The 21,873-nt window shown below is 47.8% G+C and overlaps 1 protein-coding gene across 6 annotated transcripts in view; it reads right to left on the bottom strand.

The window, feature by feature from the left end:
- Window positions 1-21,873, bottom strand: part of EXOC6B (exocyst complex component 6B) — a 329,969-nt gene that overhangs the window by 275,627 nt on the left and 32,469 nt on the right. For all 6 annotated transcript variants that reach the window (XM_051798180.1, XM_051798176.1, XM_051798177.1 and 3 more), the window contains exon 2: window positions 2,368-2,533. In XM_051798180.1, the coding sequence (XP_051654140.1) occupies window positions 2,368-2,533 (166 nt within the window). The remainder of the gene's footprint in view (window positions 1-2,367; window positions 2,534-21,873) is intronic.

The following is a 21,873-nucleotide window of genomic DNA, read 5'->3' as shown; positions in this document are numbered from 1 at the left end:
TATATCCAACCTAAACATCCTCTGGTGCAACTTGAGGCTGTTTCCCCTTGTCCTGTCACCTTTTTTGGGGGAGTAGAGCCTGACTTCCCCCTCCTGTCAGGGAGTTGCAGAGCCAGAAGGTCCCCCCTGAGCCTCCTTTTCTCCAGGCTGAGCCCCCCCAGCTCCCTCAGCTGCTCCTGCTGCTCCAGCCCCTTCCCAGCTCCGTTCCCTTCCCTGCACACGCTCCAGCCCCTCCATGTCTCTCCTGTCTGAGGGTCCCAGAGCTGCCCCCAGGGCTGGAGGTGCCCCAGCAGTGCCAGCACAGGGGGACAATCACTGCCCTGGGGCTGTGGCCACATTTTTGATATCACCTAGGGTACCCCTGGCCTTCTTGGCCACCTGAGCTCACGTTTGAGGAGAGAAAACTTCCCCATTCAGAGTCAGGTCCTCTCAGGGAAAGAAAAACAAAATAGGACAGAAAATGTAGTGATTGGGTCCTGATTAGGTTCTAGTTCATTTGGGGCCACCTGAAACACAATCTCAGAACCCTGAGGGTTGTGTGACACACGAGCAGGGCAAGGTAACCAGCTCATGTTCAGCCTGTGCCCTCCTAAAACAACACCAGCGACGTTTCTGCAAACACAATATCCCCCAAAACACCCCAGAGCCAAAAGCACACGAGTGAAGAAACGTCCTGGGGGGACTGTGACAGGGAGGGCTTTCATTTCATGGCTGGTTGCAATGTCTGTTCAAAGCCCAGCACCACTGAGAAAGAGCCCAAGATCAAATGGAGGATGAATGGCTGGAACAAAACCCACTCTCACCACTCGATCCACAGATGATTCCCCGGGGAAACCCTCACAAAAGAGGGCTCAGCCTTTCAGAGAGAAACTTTCTGTGGATATTTTTCCCATGTGCCGTTTTATGGATCACAAAAGTCGTGGAAATCAAGAGAGATCCTGAGGGGACAGGGATGGACTTCCCAGTGAGCCACCAACAAAGGAGCTGTTTGCAGAATGGGAACCAGCACCAAGCCTTTGCAAACAAACAATGTGGAATTCTTGGCTCCAAACAATGGCTTAAAAAAAGAGGAGGAGGAAAAAGAAAGGACTTATTTCATGGTATTTCCAACGGTCTCATCCTGCTGGATGAATCCTCCTCAGGACATCCCTCAGGAAGGTGTTCCTGTGATCACGTGGCCATTTCTGGGATGGAGATACTGTGTATGTGGAATTAGAAGCCTGTTAGGAAATGCCAGAGGCGGCTTTAAATTAATTAATAAACATATTTAAAGCACAGTCAGCACACTGAAATTAGGATTCTTCTTTCTTTTCCAGAAAACTTGCTTTTCTGAGGTATTTTTTTCCCTTGTTATTTGTAACTTCAGCTTCTCAAATACCCATTGAAGAGCCTCCCATCCTCCTGGAACACCACAGGACAAGCTCCACTCAGCCAGAAAGTCTTGCTGTGCTGGTCCCTGGAGACAACCCACAAATTTTTGGGTGTCACAAGACTCAATTCCATGCACTAAGTGACTCTTCTGGGAGGTTGGGTTTGGTTTCCCACTCGAGGTCACACCTTGATGCCACAAAAGGGACAGCACAGGAGCCTCTCCCTGCCCTGTTCTGCCTTGGGTAGGAAAATTTGGCAGATCCTGTGACCCCAATTAAATCACTGATGTGCTGGTTTATACTCCCCAAACTGTGGAATACTTGTATTTTAAGGCACAAAGCCAAGCTTAAACTCCAAGCCCACCTGGCCCAAGGTGTAGAACAGCTCCAACCTCCTGCTCCTTTTCTCCCCTTCTCTCTTCCTTCCAGTTTCCTTCCTGTCCAGTTTCCTTCCCACCACTTATCCACATTCTCATCCTACAAAGGGCTTTTTCCACATATCTCACATATATTATATATGTGGAACATATACACACATTATATTTACAAATACTAATAGAGTTCTACAAGGAAAAAGTCAATTCCTCCCTTCTCTCACATTCCTGCACAGATTTAAAGGCCACAAATCTATTTTTGGTTGAGAAACTGGGGTCAGGTACCCCAGGAAAAGCACATTCCCTAACAAATAACGGGCTTAGCTTCAAGTTTTATCACGTTTTTAATGCACCACCCTGGTCCAGTTTGCCCGAATAATTATCAAATTTCGAATGACCAACCTCTTTCTACAGGAAGAATGAGGAGATATATAAAAATATATTTTTTTTTTTTTAAATTTGTTTTAAACAGAGCAGAGATGCTCTGGACAAAGAGGAGAACAGACATTCACGTGGTTTCAGAAAATCCCAGAGCATTTGAGGTTGGGCCACTCAGTCCCAGCCTCCTGCTCAAGGAGGACCAACCAAAACCGAGTTGCCCAAGGCCGTGATTTTTCTCTCACCTTCAGTTTTTGAGCTTCTCCTCTGACCTTGAGCAGCTCCGTGATGGAATCCACGAATCCCTGGTAGTGGAAGTTGCACATCTTCTCGATCTCCCGGTCGTGGTTCCGGATCCGAGCTTCCAGTTTCTCCATGAACCGCCCGTGTTCTTCTCCATCGTAGACAGACCTGGGGAGAAGATGCCAACCCTTGGTCAAGGTCCCAAGGTCTGTCACTGTCACAGTTGGTGAGAACTACCCAAAATATGAACTTTAAAAGGGAGCAGGTCTGATTTTTTCTTTCCATAAACCAAGCACTGAACTCTCAAGGTTTGAAAATGTTTCTCCTGAAAATGTTTCTTTTCCGACCTTTCTCTCTCCACCAGCTTGACGTTCCCTGAGGGATGAGAATCAACCCAGTACTGGTGGATCTGAAACCTTGGACACTTCCAGGGATCCAGGGGCAGCCACAGCTTCTCTGCCCAATTTGTGCCAGGGCCTCCCCACCCTCCCAGCCAGGAATTCCTTCCCAATATCCCACCTGACCCTTCCCTCATTCAGCTTCAGGGAAAATGCAAAGGTGGAAACTCAAACCAAATTTCTCTCCTTCAAATCAAAAATGTTTCTCTAGAAAGCAGAAGGACCAATGGGTCACACCCTGAAAGGATGTGGGGTTTCAGGGGGTTGTTTTCCTGGTTTTTTTACAGTAAATACAGGTATTTTCTATGGATTGAAGTCACAGTATTTTTGAGAAGCACTGTTGGCTCCCAAACCTGAATTTTCTCCCAGTCCAAAAGGATTTTTGTAGTGAGTTTTATGGAATCTGAGCTTGTGTCAGCAATTAAGGTCAAATTAATTATACACTGGATTCCAGGCAGGAATTAGAGATAAAAGGGTGAGAATGGCAGAGTTGTAACAAGAATGAAATTTTTAAAGAATTATTAATCACAATGACAAGCAGCACTTCAGAAAGACTCAGAATTCCATGAACCCAACTGGACACGCTCCTGGCAGCAAGTCATGAGATCCCCTTTGGTGTGATCTGTGCTCACAAGGAGCTCTGGAGAATCCCACATCTCCAATCCACAGAGAAATAGAAAAAAATACCAAGACCGGACTAAAAGCTGCAGAATTTTACTCAATAATTTACTTAATTATTATTCTTTAAAACCTGCCCAGGCAATTTCAATTTCACAGTTTCAGCGGAAGATTCCCAAGGGCCAAAACAAAAATGCCAAATAAATGCAAGTAAAATAAAAAAAAAAAAAAGCCCCAAAAATGTCAGTAAAATGCAAAACAAAAACGCCAAATAAATGTAAAGAAAATGCAAAAGAAAAAATGCCAAATAAATGCCAATAACCCTGTTTAAAACTCAGTGTAAAATAACCCAGACCCCAGGAGCAGAAGCCTTCAAAGGTGACCACGTTGCCTTCCTCACTCAGTGGTTGGTGCTAAAGGTGAAAAAAAAAAAAAAAAAGAGATGGAACTTCCTCAAATTCCATGAAAGGCACCACTAATGCGGTGCTGGTGGTTTTTCCTTAAAGTTTCAAGGAGTTGTGTCCGGGAAAACCTGAAATTTGGAGCCCGAGTGCCATCTAGTGCTGAAAGGCCTCTCTGCAGGGTCTCAGCAAACCCAACGACACAAACTCACTCTTAATTCAAGGTTGATAATTCCACATGACGAGAAAATAAAAATAGGTGAGTTGTGTTTGTACTCAGGTATAGATAATTTAAAAAAAAAATAGTAATTTTGGGTGCAAGTTAATTGGTTTGCATTCAAATGTGTGTATGCACCTGTCAATGGGGGGAAAAAAAAACCTCAAAATTACTTACAAACTCCAGGCAAAACCCTCTTTGGAAATGGCAAATCTAAGACATTAAGGTTGATGATTAAAACCTTTTTATTATTCTTCTTTAGTTAAAAAAAAAAAGAAGTAGTTGGTGTTCAGGCAGCAACAAACCCCAGCAGACGCCTGGTCAGCTTTAAACTCAGATTTAAGCAGATTTTGTATTTTCCCTTCTGAATTCTCCCAATCCTCCCTCCAAGAACCAACATCCTTGATTTCCACCCTCCCTCCAAAACACGAGTGAACAGGGAACAGCCAAGCCAGACCCAAGTTCAACACATTCCAAAGTTCCAGGATGTCCACTCTGACATTATGGGATGTCACGTTGTGGCCTCTGGATTGAACATCATCACATCAATAACACTCAGTGATTAGTGGTGATTCTCCACTCAAACAACGTCAGGACTCAGTATGGTGGCACAAAGAACAAATGTTTCCCTTCCAGTCATGTTAAAACACCCCCCAAGGCCCAAACTCCACCATCATCACCTTCCACACCGGTCCCAACTCTGGTTCCCGGCACAAAGAACAAAACTCTCCCTCCCAGTCGTGTCAAAACACCCCTCAAACCCCGAACTCCACCGTCACCATCCTCAGTCCCCTGGTTCTGGCAGAGATCCAACTTCCTCAGGTGTTCCTTCAGCTGCCAAGAGACCACAGCAGCCTGGAAAATTCATCCTTGTGATCCCAAATCCTCGAGGTGTGTCCAGTGTGACCTACCCAGCAATTCCCAGTGTCCTCAAGGCCAACTCTGGCTCTTACCTGGCCCACTCCCTGAGCAACTTCAATACAGATCATTTCCCTTCCAGAATCAACACATCTGGGGCATTATTCTCCCTACTTCTTTCCTGACAAATCTTTGGGATACCCACTGCCTTCCTCTGGATCTACAGGTCCCTCCAGCTGCTCCCCCTCAATCCCATTTCTCCTGCACATCCACTCTGCTCCCACAGCCCGCCTGGATCTTCAGGGAACAATCCTGAAACAACTGATAATTCAAAAGGCATTAAGGGTGACGCACAAAAAAACACTCTAAAAGGAAAATCATCTTCCCTGCGTGTTTATACCATTAATAATCACGACAGCACAATAAAAAAATACAGCGAAGGGAAAGAAAATACAACTCAGAATTGCTTTGGGCTGTTCCTTCTCCTGGTTGTAACAACACAGAACTGGGACAGAAACTATAGAAAATGATCCTTCAGGCTGCCTTCTGTGTTTTGTTTTTTTTTTTATTTTGCTATAAAAAATTGCTGGTCAAAAAGCTCCTCCACAAAAAGGCTTTTGATTAAAAAAGGCTGAGAAAGAGTGGTCTGTCCCACATGCACTTATCTGATCATTTCAGGGCAGGCTGTAATTCTCCCCACTCAAGGCTCTGCTCAGTGACAGATCTGTCTGGTTTATATTTTTTAAGTGCACTCACTAAACCATTGAAGATGACTTTCAAATTTCTTGGATTGTATTGTTAAGTTTCACAATTTCTGCATTCATTAAAAATCCACTTCTTTTTTTTTTTTAAAAAAAAAAAAAAAGGTCAACTGGAAAAATCTTTCCAGGAAAGCCACAAATGCATCAGGAGTTTGCCATCTGCAGCCTGGAGTTACTGCAAAGTTTATCCCCCAAAATAGGGGCAACCAAAGCTGGTGCACACCAAGAAGCCAAACCACTAAAAATAGGGATGCCACAGACAAATATCCAGCTGTGCCACGGGTCATAAAATCACAGGATATCCTGAGCTGGAAGGGACCCACAAGAACCATCCAGTCCAACTCCTGGCCCTGCACAGGTCCATTCCCAAGAGTCCCCCCCTGTGCCCCAGAGGATCAGCCAAACCCTCCTGGAGCTCTGGCAGCCTTGGGGTTGTGCCCACTGCCCTGGGGAGCCTGGGCAGTGCCCAACCACCCTCTGGGGGAAGAACCTTTCCCTAAAATCCAACCTGAGCCTGCCCTGACACAGCTCCAGCCATTCCCTGGGTGCTGTCCCTGCTCACACGGAGCAGAGATGGAGCTGCCCCTCAGAGGAAGCTGCAGACCCTGATGAAGCCTCCCTTGAGCCTCCTCTTCTCCAGCTGAACAACCCAAGTGCCCTCAGTGCTCCTCAGGTGGATCCACAGGTGCCTTTGCCAGTTCCCAAGTGGCACGAAGGGAGTGGTGGCTCAGGCAGAAGCACAAATGTGTCCGTGGGGAACGTTCCACAGCTTTGCCCTCCCCCGGCATCCCAGAGCCTCGCTGGGCTCCCTGTGCTCAACCCCCACCTGGACACGGATACTCCACTGCCTTCCCAGCCACTTCTTCATCCACAAGAGCAAAAATGGGCAAAGAGCAGAGGTCTGGGGGGATACAGCCAAGGGAAAACTGAAAGGGGCAACAACCTCCTTATAACATGGTCAGAGGCAGGAGGACACAATCCCAGAATGGTTTGGGTTGGGAAGAACCTGAAAATACCACCCTGTTCCACCCCCTGCATGGGCAGGGACACCTTCCACTAGCCCAGGTTGCTCCAAGCCCTGTCTAACCTGGCCTTGGACACTTCCAGGGATCCAGGGGCAGCCACAGCTTCTCTGGGCAACATCTTAGGTGTTGTCACCAAGCACCAACACAACCTATACTCTCTCCAGCCCTGCTTTAGACGCTTCTTGGGACTGTTTCCAGGCTGGCAGGTCCTACCCAGACACCACTTCCATGCAGGAAAACTCCCAGAAGAGCTTTGAGTTATTGCAGAGGCAGAAATTAATGCTAGAAAATGTTTGGGAATTTGCTTTGCAGGTCCTGCCTACATCTTGTGCCCAACAAGGGGGACTGGATTTAAGCTGAAGGAGGGCAGGGTTAGATGGGATATTGGGAAGGAATTCCTGGCTGGGAGGGTGGTGGGGCCCTGGTAAAGGTTGCACAGAGAAGTTGTGGTTGCCCCTGGATCCCTGGAAGTGTCCAAGGCCGTGTTGGAGCAACCTGGGCTAGTGGAAGGTGGCACTGGATGGGCTTTAAGGTCCCTTCCAAACCAAACCATTCCATGACCTGGTTAAGCACAAGGCCTCAGGCAGGCCTGCAGAAGGCCAAGCCACAGGGCTGACCCTGCAACTTGATTCCCAACAAGAGCTGCCTTCGGGATGAGACTCAGAAGGAACCTAAATAAATTCAGCTGAAAATACAGAGGAGGGAAATCTCCAGGGGCGGAATGAAAGAGATCTGGAACAATGCAAGGAGGACAATCCGGGGACAGTGGAACACAAGTGACTTGCTTTTGTTTTCAATTAATAAGTGGAACAAATTCCTGAGCCTGTTGTGGACTTCAGTTTAATTTTTTTCTCCTCCCCCCCCTTAAAACTTCTGTAGTGGTTTGAATCCCTCCGAAACATTTTCTTCTCATTAAGCTACATAAAAGCATTAGCAGTTTGTTTAATCTCAGCCTGACTTTTGTAATAAACAAATTCACTACTGAGCATTGCAACAAAACAATCACAATTTCGAGAGTGGGCCAACAGCTCCACGGAAAAAAGGTCAAAGAAAGTTTTTAAGATTAATATCGAAATGTCAAGCCTCATGATTCCCAAGTTTATCCACTTAGGACACAGCAGCAGCACCTCGTGCTCCAAACACATCCCACTTAGGTTACACCTCAAGTTACCTTGGTGGAAAATTTACTTTTTGTTTTTATTCTTCTAATTAAACAGAATTGAAGCCCAGAATTGAAGCCCTGAATTCTAGCCCAGAATTTAAGCCTGCTCTGCTTTGTCCTATCACCCACACAGGTTTAATTCACATCAAAAATACAGAGAAATCCACTTTTTCCCCCCCTTTTTGGAAGAGTGTAAGATCTATAATCATAAATATGTTCATTATTCCTGTTTAAAAGCATTCCCACATGGATTGGTCCTACTTAGACCTGCATCTCTTGCACACAAGTTTCCCTCACCATCCTATTTTCTGTTTACAACAGAAATCATTCCAATCACCATAAAATTCCATGAAATACCAGCAATACCCCAAGGTTATGGGGTAGAAAACAAAGCAGGTGCTGAAGAGCACAACTCTACTTTAATTTTTGGCAGGATAACCCTGGTTTCCTAACTGGGAACACCTCGATCTCAGCCAGGTCCTGGCATGGCCTCGGTGGGCGTTCCCACAAGTGTTCCATGAGGAACACTGCAGAGAGAATTCCCAAAAACCACATGCATACGCTCCTCAAAAACCACCCGAGAACCCCCGTTACTTGCCAATGGTCTCAACCAGAAGGAGCTTTTCAACAGGGCTTCCACATGGGTTTGCTCTGGGCCTGGTTTTCCTCAGCGGTTTGAGGAGCAAATTGGAAAATGGGAACGTCGAGAGCTGCGCTTTGGAAAGATGTCGGTGCCACCAAAGCCAAGGGAGCCACAAGTCGTGGGGAAAGTGGCAGCCAAAGACCTCGGGAAGCTGGAAGGGTTTCCAGAAGTCAAGAAGGATGAAGGTCAGCAGAGGCGAGGGCACGGTGGGGCTCCAAGGAAAGGTCGGAATCGGGAGCACAAGTTCAACGGGATCAAGGGGAAGGCAGGAGAGACCAAAAACTCCACATCAGCCACGACTCCTGATTTACTGGCCAAGAAGAGCCAAAGGAATTGGGTTTAGATTTGAAGGGAAAGGGCTGTGAGGACACAGGGGCACAAAGCCATGGAAGAATCCTCTGCTACAGAAACACGGAACCATTTAGGTTGGAAAAGTCCTCCAAGATCATCGAGTCCAATCATCAACTCAGCACCAGCGTGTTCACCACCAAACCACGTCCCAGGTGCCACATCCACACACCTTTTGAACACTTCCAGGGATGGCAGCCTGTTCCAAAGCCTGACCATCCCTTCAGGGAACCCCCGCAGCTCTCCCAGCCTGGCTCCAGAGCTGAGGGGCTCCAGCCCTGGCAGCATCTCCGAGGCCTCCTCTGGACCCGCTCCAGCAGCTCCACATCCTCCTTGTGCTGGGGGCCCCGGAGCTGAGAGAAGCATCATTTTGATAAACTTTACAGAATTCCCATTTCAGCCCTCACATCTATAAAAGCACATCCAATTACCACAGCACAATTTTAATGTCTCTACTTGCTGTGTTATTGCCCAATAAAAGCTTCTTCCCTACGAACAAAAGCTTGTTTTGTTGTCTTATGAATTGTTTAACCAAGTTGACTTTTTTTTTTTTCTTTTTTTTGGTGCATTCTTGGCTTTAAGTCCCGTCCCCTCCTTTCTGCTGTGAAGAAATGTTGTCACAGCGTCCAACAGAGGCACAACAAATCCTCGGGACGTGCACGATATTAAACGCGCGGCGTCGTAAAAACCCCCCCCGAAACCCATCCCAACTGCCAGGGGAAGGATTGATAACTTCCAGGACCGAGGACGTTGCTCATCCATGGTTTTTTTTAAGAGGGAAGCAGCAGCCTCACACTCCCTGGCATCGTGTCCCTGCTCTCAACAGCACAAACTTCCAGCTCCTTCCTCTGGCGGAAGCGCGTGGTTGAGCGTCAAGGTCAACTCGAGGTCTCACTCGGAGGCAAAAGTTGAACGAGTGGCACAGCTCAGCCCCTCGCTGCCAATTCATTGTGTTGGGAAGTTCCTGACTTCCAGCAGCAGATGGATTTGTGCTCTGCACGCGGTGCCAGTGGAAAACAGCTCCCTGCCAGCTCCTGCTGCGGCCCCAGTAACGACGCCTGTGTCCCCGCCCAGCCCTTCACCCTCTCCCAAAATCATGGAACGCTTTGGGTTGGGAGGGACTCTAAGGACCAGCTCATTCCCCGTGGGAAGGGACATCTCTTAGCAGATAACAGGTCGTGAGGTTACTTTTAAACATCTTTATAACCTTGATCCACTTAATCAAACCAGATCCGGAGAAACCACTCAAGTGGCTCCCAAAGGAAACGACGCAACGGGGACTCCTGGCAGGGACAAGAATCATCTGACCCAGATTCCCCACCAGCACAGGCTGAGTCAGAGGAGACTCATTCTCATCTACAGCCTAATAATTGACTTTGAAAATTCAAGTCCCAGAAAATGCAAGTCCCAGACTGGAAGACACGGAGGCTCCAGTTGCTGGAATACAGATCCCTGGTACCCTCTGGGGTATCTGCCTGGGAGAGTTCAACAGGGCACAGGATCTACAAGGGACCAGTGCTTTTTGGAGAGGCAGCTGGAGACCAGACAAGACACATCACGGCATCACCAGCAGCACCAGGAACATTTGGTTCTGTGGCCTGTGTGGGTTTAATAATTAAAAGCCTTTTTGTTCACTTGGAGAAGACTCAGGTCATGAACCCAAAAGCAGAGAAGTTCTGTAGGAGACACGCTCAAGAATCCATTTGACTTGATGAATCCACATGAAAGGCCTTCCCAGAGAGAAAACTGGGAATGGCAGAAGACATTTAGTGTGTTTTACTCCACCCTTGTGGTTCTCCATCGTTTTCGTTTCTCCAGGTCGATGCCCCACCACACCCCCAGGGCCTGTGCAGTCAAAACTCCACACAACAGCGATGCACAGCACCAAGTGATGATGGATTTTCAATAAAGCTTCACAAAAACTTCATCAGAAGGGTATTTTAACAGCCCCATCCTCAGGGAGGAAAGCTGGATTAACAGGCAATGGGTCTGGGATGGATGATGACCACAAGAGGCCTGGAATCACATTCCCATGCAAATATTTGTGTCTAATCAAGAGAGGAAAAACAGCAACTGGGCTTAAATTGCCCAGGAAAATTAGGTTAAACATGGGACAAAGTGTTCTGACTGTAAGAATGGCTGAAATCCAAGAGGGATCATCAAGGGATGTTATGGAATCTCTTTAAGTTGATCATGTCTAAGAATAAGTTAAAAAGACATCAAGGAGGAGTGAATTAAATGTGTTTGCTGCTGGAGACCAAATATCTCCTCAGATGGGGGAGGGTTGAGTAAGTGGCTTCTTGAGGTGCCCAAAGCCCTGTTTCCTACAAATTCACCCCACAGAAGAGCTGAAGCTCCTGGAAAAGCTCCTGTTCTTAACCAACGCTCCACTAAGCCCAGAAGCCGAAAGAAACGGTGTCTCTGACCCCAGGCATCAAATCCTCCTGGGTTTTTACATGGATTTCAAAGAACCCAACTCAACTTTCACTGATGGCAACAGATAAATTCCCATTTCTTTCATTTGCACAAGATCAGGTCTTTAAAACCACAGAATCATGGAATGGTTTGGGTTGGGAGGGGCCTTAAAGACCATCTTGTTCCACCCCCTGCAATGGGCAGGGACACCTTTCGCTATCTCAGGTTGCTCCTGGATACTTCCAGGGATGAGGCAGCCACAGTTTGTCTGGAAACCCCTGTGTTCCATAAATATTCCAAAGCCTCCTTAAGAGCTCACTTATGACAATAAAGCACTTTCAGACTATACACTGGTGGAAAAACAGAGCCACCATAAAGCCACAGCCACCTCCGGGTTGGAATCCAGCTATTCCTTGCCAGGCAAGATGCCGAAGGAAACAAAGGGATAATTACCCCTAATGGAAAATATAATGGAAGGACTTGGTTAGAATGCCCCTATTAGAGGAGGAATTTCAGATGTTAAGAGACATTAGGAGGGAGAGCTTGAACAAATTAAGAGTCTGGACTCCAGAAGAGTCAGGAAACTCATGGAGCAACCCCAAAGCCAGGGAAGGCAGAACAGCTACGAGAAACACGAATGCCCCCAGCCGAGGCCAGGATGGGGAGAACTGGCCACGAGCAGAGCTTTCAGCTCCCCTCCTCTTTTTGGGAGGACAATGGAAACAATTCCCCCAAGAACAAACGCGATGCGTCAGCGGGCCCCGACTCTCTCCAGCTCTTTCAAGTTTGGAAGGACAGTTGATTTGAGCCATGTGTAGGATGGGAACCGAGCGAGATAAATTTCAGCCCATCCAAAGCTGGTTGACATTAGGACGGGGATGAATCATCTCCACAGTGCCTGTAAACAAGAGCGGTTAAATAAAAAAAAAAAAACACCAGGAGGAAATCTAACGATACACGGCGGTCACACTCCGCTCGAAGCTTCGGAACGTTGGGACCATATGGAGCGTCGCTGGGAGAAGTGTCGACACGAGGGGGCAGACACAAAGCCACAAGAATGGGAGGATGTGGATGTAAAGCCACCACAAATGTTCTAATCTCCCTTCTGCCGAGCCCTCGGTGGTTTTCCAGCACGTCCGTGGCGGGCCGGGGGAGAGGACGCGCTCGGAGTAACGGGGTGGATGTGCATCAGATGTGGGATTTGGAGCACGAGGCAAAGCTCAGTGGAATCATCTGCTCCGTCTCTGGGCGGTTCTCACTCCGGCCTCGAGCGAGACGCTGGTTTTTAAAGGGGGAAAGCAAAGGATGTGAAACCACGACAGCGTCACCTTCTTCTTGGGGATGGTCCTGTGTAGGGTCAGGAGTTGGACTCCGTGATCCCTGGGGGTCCCTTCCCACTCAGCAAATTCTGGGATTTGGTAACTCAGATGTGAAGGAAATACCAACACCAGAGCTCCGGGAAGGCAAGTCCCAGGCGAAAGAATTACTACAGGAAATCCCAAGGTGGACAAAACACCTTGGATATGTCTGGACATGGAAAGATCTCCCTATACAGACTATTCAGAAGGAGACTGAGAGGCAATTTAATCACTAAATGTAACATGGAATCATTAAGGTTGGAAAAGACCTCCAAGATCATCAAGTCCAACCTCTGACCAAATACCCCCATGTCCTAAAACACGTCACCAAGTGCCACATCCAGTTGTTTTTTGAACACTTCCAGGGATGGTGATTCCACCATTTCCCTGGGGAGCCTGTTCCAGTGCTTAAATACTCTTCCAGTGAGGAAATTTTTCCTGATATCCAACTTGAGTAATTTCCTTTTAAAAAAAAAAAAGGTCCCAAGCAGCTGTTTAACTCTGGGGGAGAAAATCATAATAGGATAAAATCCCCACAATCTTAAGCCAGACAAATTCCAAGCAGAAAGGAGGAATCATAATTGTCATCTCCATGCTTCCAGAGCCTTTGGGAGACACCACCGAAAGAAGGGGAAGAGTCAACCTCTCCATCCAGGATCTTCCAAGTTCATCCCAGAATATGCTGAGTTGGAAAGGACCCACAAGGATCCTCCAGTCCAACTCCTGGCCCCGCCCAGGACCATCCCAAGTCACGCCACGTGCCTGAGAGGATCATCCAACACGAACGAACCAGACGTGTCTTGCTCGATACAGGAGTGAAAATTTAGGCTCCAGCACACAGATATCCATAAATATCCATAAATATCCATAAATATATTTTCCCAGGTAATGGGGCACGGGGAGTCTTCTCTTTGCCCTGAAAGACAGCACAGCTCAGCCAAATTGGGAAAGAGCAGACACGGCTGTCCAAGTATTTTACAACATGATGAAGATGAGGGACAGTAGAGGAGAGACTCCAGGAAAGGCCAAGGGCATGACAAAGGGATTGGAGCATCTCTCCTACAAGGAGAGGCTGAGAGAGTTGGGATTGCTCAGACTGGGGAGGATCAGTTCTTGGTCAGTTTATAAAATCATCTGGTAGTGGTTGAGAGGTAAAGAAGATGAAGACAGATTGTTCTCCTTGGTGCCCAGTGACAGTACAAGAAGGAACAGATAGAAAAATCCATTAAATGCAAGAAACCAATAAAAATTAAAAAAGGGAAACATTCTTCACTGTGAGGGTGGTGAAACACTGGGATCGAAGAATTCCAGAATATCCTGAGCTGGAAGGGACCCACAAGAACCATCCAGTCCAACTCCTGACCCTGCTGAGACACCCCAACAATCCCACCCTGTCCAATCCCTCCTGGAGCTCTGGCAGCCTTGGGGCTGTGCCCACTGCCCTGGGGAGCCTGGGCAGTGCCCAACCAGCCTCTGGGGGAAGAACCTTTTCCAGGTGGCCAAAGAGGTTGTGGAATCTCCATCCCTGGAAATATCCAAACCCAGAATGGACACAGTCCTGAATGACCTCTTGTTGACAATCCCACCCGAGGGACAGGACCAGATGATCTCCAGAGGTCCCAGGTTTTCTGTGATTCTGTGAATATTTTCACCAACACACATCAGTCACTTTTCCTTTCCTTCTCCACCTCCAAAAAAAACCCCCAAAGAAAAACATTTCAGCTTTCAAAGGGGCCCAGGAAATTGTGGAGCTGGTGATGAAACAGGTCACAGGTCAAGAGAGATTCTTTCAGATGTTCTTACCTGAGCACAAATATTGCCAAAGAGAAATAAAGTTGTTAAAGTAAAATATTCCTTCTGATTTATACTGAAATGGAAAGTGTTCCTAATCAGTCTGGAATTTTAATGGCTCTGTCTTTATAAATTATGTAACACAGTTTAATGTGACATGAAGAGAGAGTTGCCTCTAAAGGTCCTGCTCTTATAAAACCATGGAATGGTTTGGGTTGGAAGGGACCCTAAAGCTCACCTTGTTCCACCCCTGGTGTCCACCAGGGACAACTTCCACTAGACCAGGTTTCTCCAAGCCCTGTCCAGCCTGGCCTTGGACACTTTCAGGGATCCAGGGGCAGCCACAGCTTCTCTGCCCAACCTGGGACAGGGTCTAAACACCCTCACAGCCAGGAATTCCTTCCCAATATCCCATCTAACCATGCCCTCTGGCACTGGGAAGCCATTCCCTATGTCCTGTCCTTCCATGCCTTGTCCCAAGTCCCTCTCCAGCTCTCCTGGAGCCCCTCTAGCAATGGAAGGGGCTCTCAGCTCTCCCTGGAGCCTTCTCTTCTCCAGGTTGAACAGGCCCTCTTAAGCCTCACCTTCCTCTTCTTCCCAAACACCTCAAATTCCAGCAGATCCCAGGACTCCAGGAGATGAATACACTGTTCTCATCTCTGCTTAGAGCAAAACTCAGGTCATTGCATTCACACTTGAGCCAACCAAGTCTTGTTCCCCCTCCTCCCGTGGTTGATGGACATCAGGCACCAACCTCATCCTCTGCATGGGGCATTTGTGCTGTCCCTGGGGACTCTCCAGTGACAACTGAGGCACAGAGTTCATCCTTCTGTCCATCTCCAGTCTCTCCTGACCTACCAGGCCCTCTGCCCTCATGGAAGCTGTAGGATGTTGCCACCTTTGAGACTCCCACATCCCCATCCAACACATCCTGCCCTCTGTCCCCTCCTCCACCAGGGGAGGTTTAAATTAAATATTAGGAAAATATTTGGCCTGGAAAGGGTTGTAAACCATTGGAAGAGACTGCTGGGGGGGAGGGTGGAGTCACCATCCCTGGAAATGTTCAAAAAACACGTGGAGGTGACACTTGAGGACATGGTTCAGTGGTGACCAGGGTGGTGGTGTTGGGCTGATGGTTGGACTTTATCCTCTTAAAGGTCTTGTCCAACCTTAATGATCCTATGATTAGAAAGGCAGCCAAATCCAGACAAATCCAAACCTTCAGAGGAGGAATCCAGAGGCACCATGACCCGTTTTAGCTTAGGGAACACTTTGGGAACACTGGCTGAAGGACTTTATCTCCACTGCTACAACATCTTGCAACAAGGACAATAAAAGAGGCACCACCTAAGTGGGGATAACGGGATGGCAGCAGATCCAGTGCTGGCATCTCCCACCCCCTGGAATAACGGGGAGATAATCCCAAAGGTGGGACAGGTTTGGGGGCTATGACAAACATCAGGTTTCCTGCAGTTCCTTCACACACACACAAGGACAATCCCTGGGTCTGGGCAGGTCACCCCTCCTCCAGCTTGGGAAGAAGGAGCCAATATTCCTGCCTTTGGAAGGAACAGCAACAAGGAGCGATGGGATGTGGTTTTGCTTATCCTGGCATATCATTCCCTAAATCCTTGCCGGAGCTGGAACAGATGAGCACAACGAAACATCAGGAGGCATTTGGACACTGGGAAGGGATTTTCCATCAAGGATTTCACCAACACAGAGCTTTAAGATTCAGAGCTTGTCTTCAATTTCAGTATTTCGTTATTTGATCTTAATTACACAAAGGTCTCACAATTCCAGCACAAGGAAGAGCTCTGTGGAGCTGGAGGGCAGAATCACAAGGAACTTGCCTACAAATATGTTATAATTTTGTGTTAAAGAACACAAAAATTATAACAAAAAGAAAAAAAAAGCTTCCTAAATTCTGCACAGACACCGTCCCATAATGTATTTTTTCCGGGAAGCAGCCACCCTGTGGATTTGCCATCCAGCTTTACAGAGGGACATCAATTATCCAGACTCCCCCCACTACCCCACACAAAGGTTTCCCCAAGGATTACTTCCCGTGGCCACCAGGAGCAGACAAAAAGAAGCAGTGGGAGGTGGTTTTGTCAGCAGGGTTGATTTTCAGAGCCTGGTTTGCCCGTGGTCGGCTCAGCCTTTCCCAAAAGCGATGGTGTGGGCCCTTCTCCAGCTCCTCCTCCTCCTCCTCTCCTGCTTGTCTGCTCACACACTGAGAAATGACTCGACCCAGCAGATCAGGCCAGTTCTCTGAGCCTGGAAGAGCTGTTCTCCTGCCACACTTTCCTCCAGGAGAGAGCTGAGGATATGGGATGTTTCCCATAGAATAGGGATGCTTATTTTCACCTAGAAGTCAACTGGCACCCAACCTGCAGGGGACCCTCTGAGAAGGTCACAAGGTCAGTAGTGTAGGAAGGGCTGAAACACCAACTAGAACACACTCCAAGTTCTCTTCCAGGCTACTACTTATCAAAAAACAGCATAAAAAACCCTCCCAAATTCCCTCCAAGATGTGCTGACAAGAGCTCAGTGCTCCAGACACTAAACAGAACAGCAGCACAGGGCCAAGAGCTGGAAGGAAAGGACCTTCCCAACACCAAACTGACCTCAGGAAAGCTGAGCAAGCAGAAAAGATGCCCAGAAGTTCTTCCCAGCTACAGAGGAATACAGATTGTGAACAGCAGACACCAAGGAAGGTTCTGCCCCTGAACCTGTGTGATCCCAAAAAGGGCTTTAGGGTAAAGCATTTTTGGAGTCACAACAGCTCTGTGTGACAGGGACAAGCTCAAAACAATGGGATTCTGGGACACTGGGGGAAATTTGGGAAGGAAGATTGCTCTGGGGGCAGAGCTTGGCTCAAACAAGCTCCACACACACACACCAGCCCACCTCACCCAGGGGCAGCACCGTGAGTGGTCAGTGAAGTCCTCACCAAACCAGCAGGATCCAGAGGGCAGATCCAAGAGGGATCAAAACCAAGGATTAAAGCACTGAAAAGGTGAAGTCACATGTGCCAGATATGGGGGTGATTTAACCACTGCCAGAAGTTCTGGGAGCACCTGAACCCACAAGACGACTGCGGATGTTCAAGTTTTCTCACCAGCCCTTCCAAAAACGCCACCCCGGCAATTCGTGGCTCATGGAGCACCGTGGAAGGGGCTCAGAAGAAGCAGGCACACAAAAGGTAATCCAGAGGGAATAAAGTAATCCAGAATAAGGTAATCCAGAGTCACAGCCAACTAAAACCGGGATTGCCGCAGCCTTTGGGCCACCAGACCTTCAGTGTCACCACCACCCTGTGTCACCACGGCTGAACTGCACCAGAGCAGGCCAGGGAGCGTGTGACACACTTTGGAACACACAGGCAGCCAAAAAGCAGGGCTAAAGCAGGACCAGCTCCAGGATCTGGAAGGCCTCAACTTGAACTCTGCACGCAGAGAAGCCCAAGCCAAGTATTTCACGCTGCTCCGTGATCCAGGCTCCGACAGCAGCGCCTTTCCTAAGAGTTGAAGCCAGACACGGAATCCACAGGAGGAAAGTTTGCTCAGACGACTGAAAGCTGGACAGCAGAGTTCCCAAAAGCAATTTGGAAGCCCTTTATCACCTCCTGGTGAGCCCAGCTCACCCCTCCACGAGACCTCGCCGCGCAGAAAACGAGAACGGCAGCCTGGAAGCTTCGCTTCCCGCTCTGGATGTAAGGGTGCACCCAGAGCATTCTGGAATATTCCTGGAAGTAGAACATTACCAAAGATAGCTCAAAACATTTGTGTTTGTTTTGGGACCGGTGGAATTCTTTCTGAAAAGTGCATACACCGAAACAAGAACTCAAAACCGCAGAACCTTTGTTTTCTCTTACCAGAAAATCTTACACCAACCTGTTTCCCTTCCCCTTCAAGGGGAATATCAGGGATATTTTACATCCTGGCAAACACAGGCACAGAGGAATTAAGTGAAATGTCCATGGCCACACAACAAGCCTTGGCTGTGCCAGCAGAGCGTTTCCAGCCACCAGGCCTTTCCCCAGGAGCAAGGGAAGCCAAGGAAGCTTGAACTCCACCACAGGAAGCCACCAAAGTCCTGTTGTACTGGAAGAACCAGGCCAGTTCTCCTCTAACCCACCTCAGAAGGAACAGGTGTTCAGCCATCAGCTATTCTAGCCTCCAAAGAAAGATGGAAAACGTGCCAGTGTTGAGCAGGAAGAACTGGAGTGTGATGTTGGAGCAGTAGGAGCTGCTGCATCCATTGGATACGGCCCAAGTTGGGCAAGTCCCTCAACGGGAGAGGAGAGCAAACACCAGGAGTTTATTCCAGGCTGATCCTGCCATTCAGTCTCCAAAATCTTCCATGAAAAGCTCCTTCTCCCCCATGATCTCATCGCCTCCACTATCCCAGTGGCCAGGTGGGCCAACAAGGCCAATGGCCCCTGGTCTGTGCCAGCCCTGGTGTGTCACAGCCCCAGGGCAGTGACTGTCACCCTGTGCTGGCACTGCTGAGGCACCTCCAGCCCTGGGGGCAGCTCTGGGACCCTCAGACAGGAGAGACATGGAGGGGCTGGAGCGTGTGCAGGGAAGGGAACGAAGCTGGGAAGGGGCTGGAGAGCAGGAGCAGCTGAGGGAGCTGGGGGGGCTCAGCCTGGAGAAAAGGAGGCTCAGGGGGGACCTTCTGGCTCTGCAACTCCCTGACAGGAGGAGGGAGCGGGGGGGATCGGGCTCTGCTCTCAGGGAACAAGGGACAGGAGGAGAGGGAACGGCCTTAAATTGCACCAGAAGAGGTTTACAATGGATACTGGGGAAAATTCCTTCCTGGAAAGGGTTGTCCAGCCCTGGCACAGCTGCCCAGGGCAGGGGTGGATCCCCATCCCCGGGGGTATTTAAAATCCCTGTGGATGTGGCACTTGGGGACAGGGGTCAGTGGTGGCCTTGGCAGTGCTGGGGGAACGGTTGGATTCGATGATCTTGGAGGGCTTTTTCAACCTAAACAATTCTATAACTCCATTAACCCTGTAATTCCATCCCCCAAATTAAACAGGGAAATTCAGCAGAATTCAGAATAGGGGAAAAAACCCAACTACAGGGAAAGCAGATTCAGAACAGGGGAAAGCCCATCCCAAAACAGAGATAAGTTGCCCTAATGCTCATTTTCTAGAAATGGTCCTTTTCTAATGAGCACACACTGTCCATGCACTAATTAAACTAATTAAAACACAACCATTTTCAGCTGCCACCTGCACAGGGAAAGGTGGAAGTGCCCTTGTGCGAGACCAACCTGCACTAAAACAGCGATGGGGCCACAGTAACAGCACCAGAAAAACCTTTGTCCAAGCCATTCCAAAGGTTTCATCCCTTCTACTTCCCCATCTGCAGGAATGAGATGCCAACAATTGGGTTTGGCCACAGAGAAATTCCCTCCTGTGCTCCCAACTGGAATTGTTGCTCGGGAGCTTCATCACCATCTGATGGCAACTGTCACATTCCCACCCTCTTCCACCTCCTCCTCTGCTTCCCTCAAGCCAACATTCCTCCATTTCCAACATCCATTACAATTCCTATCAGTGACTTGGGTTTTTTTTGCTTGATTTAAGGCAAAGAACTCTGCACAAAGACAATTTAAAACTTTTTACCCAAGAATTTTGGGGACAAACAAAAAACAACCCACCCAGAGCAGTGTGACAGCACAGGAAAAATGAGGCTAATTAATTAATATTTAGGTGCAAACATCTAAGCAAGACATTGTGGTCAGTCTTGAGTGAGGTATCTGCCCATCCTGTGGTTTTTAAAAGATCTGCCAGCACAGATCCAACTTGTTCAATCACTGCAAATAAAAAAAAAATGATTGGATTAGTAAGTGAGAAGATAAAACAGCTACAACAGCAGCAGTTTAGAGCTGCCAGGGAAGGGAGTCCTCAGTCTTGCACTAAAATAATCAAAAATAAGCTCTCTGTGCTGGCTTGAAGAGGAATAACATTTGTTCTCCACTTGTTTTATGAAATCACAGTAAGAAGGGAAGTCTCTGCTTGTTTAGGCTTCAAATTGAGCTCAGCCCAGATTTCAGCTTAACTATGCCTTCACTCACCAAGAATTAAATCATTTCCAAGCACAGCAAGCTTTGAGTGGCACCTGACCCATGTTCTCAAGAGGCTGGAGGATTTTCCCCTCCTAAATTCCCTACTTCTGGATGGGATAACAGGATCTGATGGATCATTGTGGATGCTCAGTGTCCAAGGAGCAGAGAGCACCACAACACCAGGGTTCCCCCCCAGAACAATTCCACTCCTTCTTTCCTATATTTATTAATATTTTCAAGAAGAATTTTCAAGCTTTTCCTTCAGAGAACCTTGAAGGAGAGTTCCAGAACCCCCACCACTGACAGTGCTGGTGGGAATCTCCCAAACCTTAAGCCCCACGTTGGGCAAACACACGTTTTTAACATTTAAACAGAAATAACCCCAGAAGGGGTTCTTGGCACTAGGATTTCATCCCCAATGGAGATAAGCAAAGAGAACGTGACCCTTGTTTGTTCAGGTTGGATTTCTCCAGCTGTCCCAGCTCTGCATCACAAAAACCAGGAAAAAAGAGACACCCAGGGAGGGTCTCCAAGACACAGAATCCCAAAATATCCCGTTGGAAGGGACCCACAAGGATCACTGAGTCCAACCCTTAGCCCTGCACAGGCCCAAGCAGGACAAGTCTTTAAGGAAGAAAACAACCACTGTTCATCATATTTAGTCTCTTTAAAGCATTATTTGTGGTCTGTACTTCATCCAGCTCCACTCATTTCTCTCTCAGTTCCCTTAATCTATTTAAAGAAATTAATTATCCCAGTTTTTACTCTCATTAAACTGGGCTTTTTTTTTTTTCCCCACTCACCAATTTTTTTTTTTTTTTTGCTATTTGAAAGCCTTACCATTTTCTTTGGGAGGTTATTTTTTAGAGGATTTGGGAGGATTGAGGTGGCTCTGGTAAATCAAGGGTCACTCAAAGGATGTCACATCACATGGCAAGGCCATGCCCTCAGTTAAGGACAAGAGGGAATAAGGTGGAAATAAGCAAATCCAAGATGGATAAATCCTCTTGGGATGCAGCACACAAGTCCTAAGCACCCACAAAGCAAACTGTAAGGTATTTTGAAGTAATAATAATAATAATAATTTATTATTTCACAGTGTTGAGGCTTCTAGTTTTTATTGCACATTGTGCTTTTACACACTCCAGAGTCAAGAGCTGAAAGAAGGTTCCATAAATAAATGGGAACCATCAGGATCTGGATGGTGCCAAGGCTTTTCCAGGGCACCAGAGCCTTCCTGGGGGTCCTGCAAGAACCTGAAGGCAACCAAAGGGATGAGTTTGGCAACGCTGAGAAGGGAGAATGGGAAGCAAATACAGCAGAGAAAGAAAGGGATCTGACCAGGGAGGGAAAATCCACCAAGGACAGTCCCAAAACAACAGCAGGAGAGGAGGAAAAACCTTTCAGACATCACTTATGTGGGCAA

This window comes from Manacus candei, unplaced genomic scaffold (assembly GCF_025592945.1).
Source record: "Manacus candei isolate 608988 ecotype Guabito, Panama unplaced genomic scaffold, ASM2559294v1 h1tg000048l, whole genome shotgun sequence".
Classification (NCBI taxonomy): Eukaryota; Metazoa; Chordata; class Aves; order Passeriformes; family Pipridae; genus Manacus; species Manacus candei.
This window is presented reverse-complemented; position numbering and strand designations above follow the sequence as displayed.